This window comes from Oncorhynchus kisutch, linkage group LG8 (genome assembly GCF_002021735.2).
Source record: "Oncorhynchus kisutch isolate 150728-3 linkage group LG8, Okis_V2, whole genome shotgun sequence".
Classification (NCBI taxonomy): domain Eukaryota; kingdom Metazoa; phylum Chordata; class Actinopteri; order Salmoniformes; family Salmonidae; genus Oncorhynchus; species Oncorhynchus kisutch.
In genome coordinates this window covers 20,203,505-20,215,712 of record NC_034181.2, presented here as the reverse complement: position 1 = coordinate 20,215,712, position 12,208 = coordinate 20,203,505, and the positions used below count along the sequence as shown (strand labels likewise).

The following is a 12,208-nucleotide window of genomic DNA, read 5'->3' as shown; positions in this document are numbered from 1 at the left end:
GGTGCCATTTAAGACTTACACCACGTCTCCTTGCTGGCTGTAGCTGTGAACTCCTGTTCTTGACTGCTGGATCAGCTATCAGAGCTCATAAATACCACTGCCTTGCCTCTGCTCTACTTTGGCCTCACTAGTTAATTAAACCCTGCCTACCTCCCAGGCCAGAGGGAAATACACAATGTATTTTCAAAAGTAAAGAACTGCTAGAGAACGCTTCTAATGGTTTTACTCAAAGAATCTGTCACGTTGCATGGTTGCCAGACTGACTCTGTGAGGTCCAGATTTAATTCCACTGGCTGTTCTAATAGTTTTTTTTCTCTCTGTCTTGCCTTGCAGTTACCCGGCTGTATGTGACTTTTTGATAAATAATAACTTGTTGTCGGTAATAAGAGCACACGAAGCACAGGATGCAGGGTAAGTTTTTTAACTTTTTTTGATCACTTAACGTTACCAAAAATAGCTATTTATTTTTCTCTTCACTATTGTGCTGTCAAACTAAAATAATTGTCTCATCCCAGGTATCGGATGTACAGAAAAAGCCAGACTACAGGCTTTCCTTCATTAATTACAATCTTCTCAGCACCAAATTACCTAGATGTGTACAACAACAAAGGTTTGTGTACTCCTTATATCAAGACAGTGTGTGAGTGTTTTATGCACAGTCTTATATAGCTGTTATGTTTACTAGCTGGGATTGGCGTTCCCTTCTTCTGTCTGGCCTATTCTGTCTCCAAAATATGACAATTTGCCAATGTGTTACAAGTGCTACTTTTGCCAGTGCTACATTTTCTGTATGTCAGAATGGCTAAGTGTATCATTATTTTTGTTCTTGCTCCTACTTCCAGCTGCTGTATTAAAGTACGAGAACAATGTGATGAACATTCGGCAGTTCAACTGCTCCCCCCACCCCTACTGGCTGCCCAACTTTATGGACGTCTTCACGTGGTCTCTGCCATTTGTTGGAGAGAAAGGTATGCATGTGGTCCCCGTCCAAACTCAGTGTTTCAGAGTTAAGAATGCGGAGTAGAATGCCAGAAAGGAGCATTGGCACATTCTAGTGTAATAGGTCTGCACCCAAAAAGATGCAGCAAAGAGTGTTTTGGTGGTGGTGCTAACCTGAGCTGTGGTGCTGCCGCCTCTCCCTTCCCAACAGTGACAGAGATGCTGGTGAACGTGCTGAACATCTGCTCTGATGATGAACTCATGTCGGAAGGAGACGACCTGTGTGAAGGTAAGAGGAACAGCCAGGATTTCACCCTCGCTGGTCCACAGGTTGCAAAGCGCACACCTTGGATATCACATTTTATTAGTCACGTACTGAATACAACCGGTACAACTTTACAGTGAAATGCTTACTTAAGAGCTCCTAACCAACAATGCAGTTTAAAAAAATACAGATAAGAATAAGAAAGAAAAGTAACAAGTAATTAAGGAGCAGCAGTAAAATAACAATAGCGAGACTAAATACAGATATACAGGGGGGTACTGGTACAATGTGTGGGGGCACCGGTTAGTTGAGGTAATATGTACAGTTGAAGTCGGAAGTTTACATACACTTAGGTTGGAGTCATAAACTAGTTTTTCAACCACTCCACACATTTCTTGTTAAGGACGGTAGCGTCCCACCTCACCAACAGCCAGTGAAAGTGCAGGGCTCCAAATTCAAAACAACAAAAATCTCAGAATTAAAATTCCTCAAGCATACAAGTATTTTGCACCATTTTAAAGATAAAATTCTCTTTAATCCAGCCACAGTATCTGATTTAAAAAATGCTTTACAGCGAAAGCATCACTAACATTGTGTTAGGTCAGCACCAACTCACAGAAAAACACAGCCATTTTTTCCAGCCAAAGAGAGGAGTCACAAAAAGCACAAATAGAGAAAATTAATCACTAACCTTTGATCTTCATCAGATGAGACTCATAGGACTTCATGTTACACAATACATGTATGTTTTGTTCAATAAAGTGCATATTTATATAAAATCAAATTTTACATTTGTGCGTTACATTCAGTAGTTCTAAAACGTGGTGATTGTGCAGAGTGCCACATCTATTTACAGAAATACTCATAAATGTTGATGAAAATACAAGTTATACATGGAATTAAGATACTTCTCCTTAATGCAAACGCTGTGTCAGATTTCAAAAAAACTTTACGTAAAAAGTAAACCATGCAATAATCTGAGTACAGCGTTCAGACAACAAAGCAGCCAAAAAGATAGTCAACAGAAGTCAGAAATAGCATTATAAATATTCACTTACCTTTGATGATCATCAGAATGCACTCCCAGGAATCACAGTTCCACAAATGTTTGTTTTGTTCGATAATGTCCATCATTTATGTCCAAATAGCTTCTTTTGTTAGGGCATTTGGTAAACAATTCCAAAAGCGTGTTCAGGTCCAGCCGCACATCGGACGAAAAGCTCAAAAAGTTCCGTTACAGCCCGTAGAAACTTGTCAAACTTGTCAAAGTATAGAATCAATTTTTAGGGTGTTTTTATCATAAATCTTCAATAATGTTTCAACCGGAGAATTCCTATGTCTGTGGAAAAGTAATGGAACGAGAGCTAACTCTCTCTTGACCGCGCCTCAGAGCCTGTGGCACTCTGCCAGACACCTGGCTCATTCCTCTCTCATTTGGTCCCACTTCACAGTAGAAGCCTCAAACAAAGTTCTAAAGACTGTTGACATCTAGTGGAAGCTGTAGGAAGTCCCTATTGTAGATGTTGGGATATTGGTTGCGTTAAACTACAAGTCTCAGATTTCCCACTTCCTGGTTGGATTTTTCTCAGGTTTTCGCCTGCCATATGAATTCTGTTATACTCACAGACATCATTCATAGTTTTGGAAACGTCAGTGTTTTCTATCCAATACTATAATAATAATATGCATATATTAGCATCTGGGACAGAGTAGCAGGAAATTTACTCTGGGCACCTTATTCATCCAAGCTACTCAATACTGCCCCTCTGTCACCAAGAAGTTAATAAACCATAGTTTTGGCAAGTCGGTTAGGGCATCTACTTTGTGCATGACACAAGTAATTTTTCCAACAATTGAACACCTTCCTAATATTTAGCTGCACCCCCTTTTTTCCTCTGAACAGCCTCAATTCGTTGGGGCATGGACTAATGTGTTGTTTTGTAGACTTGGCGTATGTCAAATGGTAGAAACCATTGCAATGCAATATGAAATCTCCAACATTGCTTAGGATATTTTTTCCCCCTTGTATTTAATGAGAAGACGGTGGAATACCAGCGGTACGCAAAGAGGTCATCCGGAATAAGATCCGAGCCATTGGGAAGATGGCCAGAGTCTTCTCTGTTCTCAGGTGAGAAGGTCTCTCTCTCAGTATCACACCAGACAGCATTATATTGTGTCCCAAATTGCACCCTCCTCCCTGTATAGTGCACTAGTTTTGACCAGGGCCCTAGGGCTTTGGCTATAAGTAGTACACTTTAGGGAATAGGTTGCCGTTTCAGACGCACCCAAAGACTAAAGACCTTGAGGTTGGGAGTAGACTGAAGTCTATTTTTAGTTTAGACTTGAGTCTAGTTCATGACATGACTGAAGTCAGTTAAGTGCATAATGAAGTAATGTTTGAAAACACAGTGCTGGTTCTGAGGTTTAATAAGCAGGCAAAAGTGAGTCACGACACAGCACCGTGGTGAGGCTGTGTAATGACATTAGCCAGCCACTCAAATGCAATGGGGAAAGGGAGATGCAGATCGGTACATAGATCCTAGAATTCACACATGTTCTATAGGTAGGTCTATTAGTGGCCCATATACAGGGATGTCATTGGATGCTACAGAGGAGTGTTTTAACGTAACTACATAAGTTAACTTCTCCTTTCTCTCCTGTTTCTCTCTCGTTCTTCAGGGAGGAGAGTGAGAGTGTGCTGACACTCAAAGGACTGACCCCAACTGGATCGCTGCCTCTAGGAGTGTTATCAGGCGGCAAACAGACCTTGCAGACTGGTAAGTGTTCCTTTCACCCTCCCTCATCCTCCCGTGTCTACCCTCACCCTGCTGTCTCTGTCCTCCTCTCTCTTGTACCCCCAGCTCCACCCGTTTCCCATGCCCTACCCTCAGAGGGCCCTGGGGTGCCATGCATTTTTAACCTGCACTAGAGACACAGCCTTACCTCAGTCACAGTAAACCGAAGGATGTACACTTCACTCAATGTTTTGCATTTTGACATGAATAAGTTCACTTTCAGGGAAAAAAACATAATATACCCAGCTCTTCTGGAAACCATCACTGTCGCTGATGCCTACACCTGGCCTTTGTTAATATACATTAGATGAACATCATGTTAGATTGCTGCCCTCACTCCTGGTCACTATACTGGTCACTATAAAGGGAAGATGTTTTGATTTGGGACACAACCTTCGTCTGTCTTGGGCTCTGTATCAAGCCAGCTGTCCCCGTGGGGTAGAGGGGGGACTGTGGGAGGGTGTCCGGGGGGTCGGCTCAGAGCCGCCTGTCACTGAAGTGGCCGTAGCCCTGATCTAAAGGTCAACCAGCCCAGCCAGCGGGGGAAATACACACACACACACACACACCAGGCCTGTCAGCAGGAAGGAGAGAAGGGCATGTTGGGGGCTGGTCTCCCAGGCGAGGCGGAGGTGTACTGAACGTCGCCACAAAGCTGTGAGCACTCAGAGAGAAACCACACGACGTGACCTTTACCAGAATGCCATTGTCTGTCTCAGGCTGCGTCCCAAATGCCATCCTATTCACAATCGAGTGCACTGTTTATGACCAGACCCCCATTAGTAATTGGGACGCACCCTGTGTCTTTCGCCCCTCCAGTCTGACCAAGGCTTTAACATTGAGGAGGCTAGGCTGACTGGCCAAGTTAAAACCCTGGATAGGTTGTGTGTTCTGGTTCATTACATCCCTGTTTGTCTTCACTGCTACCTGACAGTGCTCCGGTGATGTTTAGGGAAATGCTGAGCCGTTTTGACTGCAGTGCCAGTGCTCTTTGAAAACTAAAGTGGGAAATGCCTTACTTTAGCTATTGTATTCAGAGTTCTGTTATGGTCTCAGAGCTAGATTCACCATGTGTTATTCAGAGTGACACCAGTAACAGAGCACCTCATTAAGAACAAGTTGAATAGAAAGATTAAAGCTGTCATCTCCTTTGAGAACTGAGCCATAACACACTTCATTAAGCAATGGACAATCTCTGTCCATCCACATCTAAGCCCTCATGACCCTTTAACAGCAGCTAGCAACCTAGATCTCCTGCAGGCCGCTCTCACTGGTACTGTCCTAGATGACACTCTGTTCCCTATAGTGGCCTACTGTTGACCAGAGCCTTGTGGGTGCTCCTAATCCTAAAATAATAAATTGTCATTAGGGAGGCGGACTCTCATCACACTAAAAACGTTTTGAGGTGTATTTGAATTGTGCTGTTGCTCAGGGAGTAGCCTTTATAAGCATGTATAACCTGTTTTCCTGGTTGGTTGGCTCTGTCTGTTCTGTTATTGATGTTATTTGGTCTCTGCATTGATGACTCACTTTTCTCCTTCTCACCACTACTCACATTGACATAGCTGCCGCTGAGGCCGCGGAGGCCAAAGGTACGCAAGTGGTCCCCGGATCCCTCCCTCAGTGTCTTGTCCTTGTTTAACTTTTAACGTTTTCAAATGGGGCCTGCTTTAAATGTTCTATGCACTCCTGTTTTTGTCACTTTTGAAATGTTTGTTTTGTTATTCTTGTTGTATGTTCACTGTGTGTGGTTCATGAAATGCTTTGTCATGGATTGATGTACGTCACTTTGCAAAATGGCTGCTCTTGCATTACCCGTGCCTGCAACTACTGTGTGTGTGTGTGTGTACACAGTTGAAGTTGGAAGTTTACATACATCTTAGCCAAATACATTTAAACTCAGTTATACACAATTCCTGACATTTAATCCTAGTATAAATTCCCTGTCTTAGGTCAGTTAGGATAACCACTTTATTTTAAGAATGAAATGTCAGAATAATAGTAGTTATTTTTCAGCTTTTATTTCTTTCACCACATTCCCATTGGGTCAGAAGTTTACATACACTGAATTAGTATTTGGTAACATTGCCTTTAAATTGTTAAACTTGGGTCAAATGTTTCAGGTAGCCTTCCACAAGCATCCCACAATAAGTTGGGTGAATTTGGCCCATTCCTCCTGACAGAGCTGGTGTAACTGAGTCAGGTTTGTAGGCCTCCTTGCTCGCACATACTTTTTCAGTTCTGCCCACACATTTTCTATAGGATTGAGGTCAGGGCTTTGTGATGGCCACTCCAATACCTTGACATTGTTGTCCTTGCCACAACTTTGGAAGTATCCTTGTGGTCATTGTCCATTTGAAGATCCATTTGCGACCAAGCTTTAACTTCCTGACTGATGTCTTGATGTTGCTTCAATATATCCACACAATTTTCCTACCTCATGATGCCATCTATTTTGTGAAGTGCACCAGTCCCTCCTGCAGCAAAGCACCCCCACAACATGATGCTGCCACCCACGTGCTTCACGTTTGGGATGGTGGACTTCGGCTTGCAAGCCTCCTCCTTTTTCCTCCAAACATAATGATGGTCATTATGGCCAAACAGTTATATTTTTGTTTCATCAGACCAGAGGACCTTTCTTCAAAAAGTACGATTTTTGTCCCCATGTGCAGTTGCAAACCATAGTCTGGCTTTTTATGGCGGTTTTGGAGCAGTGGCTTCTTCCTTGCTGAGTGGCCTTTCAGGTTATGTTGATGTAGGACTAGAGGTCGACCGATTATGATTTTTTTTTTTTTTTCGCCGACACCGATTATTGGAGGACCAAAAAAAGCCTATACCGATTTAGAAATAAAAATATATATATATATATATATATATACACGTATGTATTTGTAATAATGACAATTACAACAATACCGAATTAACACTTTTTTCTTTTACCTTAATATAATACATCAATAAAATCAAATTGGCCTCAAATAAATAATGAAACATGTTCATGTAAAAAAGCTAACGTTTAAGTTCCTTGCTCAGAACATATGAAAGCTGGTGGTTCCTTTTAACATGAGTCTTCAATATTCCCAGGTAAGAAGTTTTAGGTTGAAGTTATTACAGGAATTATTGGAATATTTCTATACGATATTCTATGGAATATCTATACGATTTGTATTTCATATACCTTTGACTATTGGATGTTCTTATAGGCACTTTAGTATTGTCAGTGTAACAGTATAGCTTCCGTCCCTCTCCTCTCCCCAACCTGGGCTCGAACCAGGAACACATCGTCAACAGCCACCCTCGAAACATCGTTACCCATCCCTCCACAAAAGCCGCGGCCCTTGCAGAGTAAGGGGAATAACTACTCCAAGTCTCAGAGCGAGTGACGTCACCGATTGAAACGCTATTCGCGCAAACCCCGCTAACTAGCTAGCCATTTCACATCGGTTACACCAGCCTAATCTCGGGAGTTGATAGGCTTGAAGTCCTAAACAGTTCAATGCATGAAACATTGCGAAGAGCTGCTGGCAAATGCACTAAAGTGCTGTTTGAATGAATGCTTACGAGCCTGCTGCTGCCTACCATCGCTCAGTCAAATATCAAATCATAGACTTAATTATAACATAACGCACAGAAATAGGAGCCTTTGGTCATAGTTTCTGGGTTCGACCATATCAATCATTTCGAAAACAAATGTTTATTTTAGTGAAATACGGAACCGTTCCGTATTTTATCTAACGGGTGGCATCCCCAAGTCTAAATATTGCTGTTACATTGTACAACCTTCAATGTTATGTCATAATTATGTACAATTCTGGCAAAATAATTACGGTCTTTGTTAGGAATGAATGGACTTCACATAGTTCGCAATGAGCCAGGTGACCCAAACTGCTGCATATACCCTGACTGCTTGCACGGAACGCAAGAGAAGTGACACAATTTCCCTAATAGGAAATTCATGTTAGCAGGCAATATTAACTAAATATGCAGGTTTAAAAATATATACTTGTGTATTGATTTTAAAGAAAGGCATTGATTTTAATGGTTAAGGTTTGGTGCTAAATCATCACTCGTTTGGCGAAGTAGGCTGGGATTCGATGAGAAATTAATAGGCACTGCATCGATTATATGCAATGCAGGACACGCTAGATAAACTAGTAATGTCAACCTAGTGATTATATTAAGATTGTCTTTTATAAGATAAGTTTAATGCTAGCTAGCAACTTACCTTGGCGTAACAGGTAGTCAGCCTGCCATGCAAGCTCCTCGTGGAGTGCAATTTATGGCAGGTGGTTAGAGCTTTGGACTAGTAACCGGAAGGTTGCAAAAATGAATCCCCAAGCTGACAAGGTAAATAATTTGTCGTTCTGCCCCTGAACAAGGCAGTTAACCCACCGTTCCTAGGCCTTCATTGAAAATAAGAATGTGTTCTTAGCTGACTTGCCTAGTTATATAAAGGTGTAAAAAAAAAAAAATGGATGATTTCGGCCAAATCGGTGTCCAAAAATGCCGATTTCCGATTGTTATGAAAACTTGAAATCGGCCATTCCGATTAATCGGTCGACCTCTCCTCTGGATCTAGATACTTTTGTACCTGTTTCCTCCAGCATCTTCACAAGGTCCTTTGCTGCTGTTCTGGAATTGATTTGCACTCTTCGCACCAAAGTATGTTCATCTCTAGGAGACAGAACACGTCTCCTTCCTGAACAGTATGACGGCTGCGTGGTCCCATGGTGTTTATACATGCGTACTATTATTTGTATAGATGAATGTGGTGCCTTCAGGCGTTTGGAAATTGCTCCCATGGATGAACCAGACTTGTGGAGGTCTACAAAAAAAAAATCTGACGTCTTGGCTAATTTCTTTTGATTTTCCCATGATGTCAAGCAAAGAGACACTGAGTTTGAAGGTAGTCCTTGAAGTACATCCACGGGTGCACCTCCAATTGACTCAAATGATGTCAATTAGCCTATCAGAAGCTTCTAAAGCCAATTTTCCAAGCTGTTTAAAGGCACAGTCAACTTATTGTGTAAACTTCTGACCCACTGGAATTGTGATAAAGTGAATTATAAATTAAATAATCTGTCTGTGAACAATTGTCGTAAAAATGACTTCTCATGCATGAAGTAGATATCCTGACCGACTTGCCAAAACTATAGTTTGTTAACAAGAAAAGTGTGGAGTGGTTGAAAACAAGTTTTAATGACTCCAACCTAAGTGTATGTAAACTTCCGACTTCAATGGTATGTATATTGTTATATTTTAGTGGCAAGAAAAAGTATGTGAACCCTTTGGAAATACCTGGATTGCTGGATAAATTGTATCTGATCTTCATCTAGGTCACAACAATAGACAAACACATTTTGCTTAAACTAATAACAAACAATTATACGTTTTCATGTCTTTATTGAACACACCGTGTAAACATTCAGTGCAGGGTGTAGGAAGTACGTGAATCATTGGATTAAATAACTGGTTGACCCTCCTTTTTTGGCAGCAATAACCTCAAAATTTTCTGTAGTTGCGGATCAGACCTGCACAGCAGTCAGAAGGAATTTTGGACCGTTCCTCTTTACGGAACTGTTTCAGTTCAGCAATATATGGGATGTCTGGTGTGAACTGCTCTCTTGAGGTCATGCCACAGCATCTCAATTGGGTTGAGGTCAGGACTATGACAGGGCCACTCCAGAAGGCGTATTTTCTTCTTTTGAAGCTATTCTGTTAATTTACTTCTGTGATTTGGGTCGTTGTCCTGTTGCATCACCTCTGTTAAGCTTCAATTGGCAGACAGATAGCCTAACATTCTCCTGCAAAATGTCTTGATAAACTTGGGAATTCATTTTTCTGTCAATGATAGCAATCTGGCCATGATGCTCCCTCCAATTTACTTTACAGTTGGAATGAAGTTTTGATGTTGGTGTTCTATGCCTTTTGTTCTCCACACAGTGTTGTGTGTTCCTTCCAAACAACTCAACTGTAGTTTCATCTGTCCACAGAATATTTTGCCAGTAGCGCTGTGGAACATCCAGGGACAGCAGTGGCTTCTTCCGTGGTGTCCTCCCATGAATACCATTCTTGTTTTAGATAAATCTCTGAAACAACCTAACATCTCTGTTGACGAGTCTACAATATGCAAGTCTTTAGCTGACATTCTAGCATTCTTCTTAACCTCATTGAGCATTCTGCGCTGTGCTCTTGCAGTCATCTTTGCAGGATGGCCACTCCCAGGGAAAGTAGCAACAGTGCTGAACTTTCTCAATTTATAGACCATTTGTCTTACTGTAACCCTTTCCAGCTTTATGCAAATCAACAATTCTTAATCTTAGGTCTTCTGAGATATAGACGACAAGAAAAATACAATAATGTCAGTGTTATTAGTTTTAAGCACACTCTATTGTTGTGACTTAGATGAAGATCAGATCAAATTTGATGACCAATTTATTCCGAAATCCAGGTAATTCCAAAGGGTTCACATACTTTGTATGCATGCACCCCTTCGAACTAGTGGATGTGGCTATTTCAGCCACACCCATTGCTGACAGGTGTATAAAATCACGCACACAGCCATGTAATCTCCAAAGACAAACATTGGCAGTAGAATGGTGCGTACTGATGAGCTCAGTGACTTGCAATGTCATTGGATGCCACCTTTCCAACAAGTCAGTTTGTCCAATTTCTGCCCTGCTAGAGCTGCCCGGTGGAAAAGTCTAGGCGCAACAACGGCTCAGCCGTGAAGTGGTTGGCGACACATGCTCACAGAACTAGACCACAGAGTGCTGTAGCGCATAGCATGTAAAAAATCACCTGTCTTCTGTTGCAACACTCACTACAGAGTTCACAACTGCCTCTGGGAGCAACATCAGCACAATAAATGTACGTTGAGAGCTTTATGAAATGGGTTTCCGTAGCTGAGCAGCTGCACACAAGCTTAAGATCACCATGCATAATGCCAAGCTTCGGCTGGAGTGGTGTAAAGCTCGCCACCATTGGACTCTTGAGCAGTGGAAACTCGTTCTCTGGAGTGATGAATCACGCTTCACCATCTGGCAGTCCGACAGAAGAATCCTGTGCCAATGCATAGTGCTAACTGTAAAGTTTGGCGGAGGAGGAATAATGGTCTGGGGCTGTTTTTCATGGTTCGGGCTAGGCCTCTCAGTTCCAGTGAAGGGAAATATTAAAGCTACAGCATATGACTTTCTAGACGATTCTGTGCTTCCAACTTTGTGGCAACACTTTGGGGATGCCTCCTACCTGTTTCAGAAATTTCCATACAGAAATAGTTTGTCACGATAAGTGTGGAAGAACTTGTTCGACGAGCAGGTGTCCACATACTCATGGTAGTGTACATAATAGGACTCACATGCCCAAGCAGTGGGCTCTTCATTTGGCAGGAAAGACTAGCTTGAACCTCAACCTGCACCAGACAGTTACGTTATTCCTAAGGCCGTAGGGGCATTGCAAGATCTGGACCATGGTAATATAAAGGCTACGCCCAAACAGTCGTCACAGATACAGAGAGTCAGACATTAGGCCTAGCAGTGATTTGTAGACAAACTGTAGGCAGAGGCCACATGGGTGAGAGTTGGGGTTGCTGGTTTCCTTTCCACTGGTCCAGGAAGCTGGTCCCTGAGCAAAGCCAGCGAAGACTTCTAGCCCTCCCATCATCACTAATGGAGATGGAACATACCTCCTCCTGGCTATCCAGGGATATTTTCAGTCTAATCCTGTTATGCTACTTGGCTGTTGCTACTCTGTCACTGTCTGCTCCTGTTGACATGTTACCATCTTAGCACTCAGATACTCTCCTTGACCGCATGCACATTTTTGAAGTAGTATAGGTAGTTTGGTTTCTGTCCAATGATATTATGTTTATCCGAGCATGTTTTATGTACGACTCACCTATTAAGTACCACTGTTTGCCTTTCCTTGCAATGATTCATTTCTCACTGATGTTAAGAGGTATTAAGGCGTTTGTGACACTTCAGCTGTTAGTTATAACTCCAGATCTCTGGTTGTGTGCTAAAGTGCCCATTTGAGTGCAGTTTTATAGATCACATCGTCATAAAATCAACTCAAACTACCATTTTAGGGTGTTATTTTCCTGTTATTCTAAATGTTCACATTCTTTGAAACATTATGGGAAAAAATGGAATAGTTACTTACTGTATATGTTTTCTTTGTGGTTTCTCCTTGGAACTTGGAATGTTACAGT

At 41.9% G+C, this 12,208-nt stretch overlaps 1 protein-coding gene across 6 annotated transcripts in view; it reads left to right on the top strand.

Moving 5' to 3' along the window:
- Positions 1-12,208, top strand: part of LOC109896100 (serine/threonine-protein phosphatase 2B catalytic subunit gamma isoform) — a 43,287-nt gene that overhangs the window by 27,084 nt on the left and 3,995 nt on the right. For 2 of the 6 annotated variants that reach the window (XM_031829764.1, XM_020490340.2), the window contains exons 7-13: positions 334-411; positions 516-610; positions 843-968; positions 1,151-1,228; positions 3,245-3,332; positions 3,884-3,981; positions 5,565-5,591. In XM_031829764.1, coding sequence (XP_031685624.1) covers positions 334-411; positions 516-610; positions 843-968; positions 1,151-1,228; positions 3,245-3,332; positions 3,884-3,981; positions 5,565-5,591 — 590 coding nt within the window. Of the gene's footprint in view, positions 1-333; positions 412-515; positions 611-842; positions 969-1,150; positions 1,229-3,241; positions 3,333-3,883; positions 3,982-5,564; positions 5,592-12,208 lie in introns of all 6 variants that reach the window. The other 4 variants (XM_020490341.2, XM_020490339.2, XM_020490342.2 and 1 more) reach the window with 3 other exon arrangements.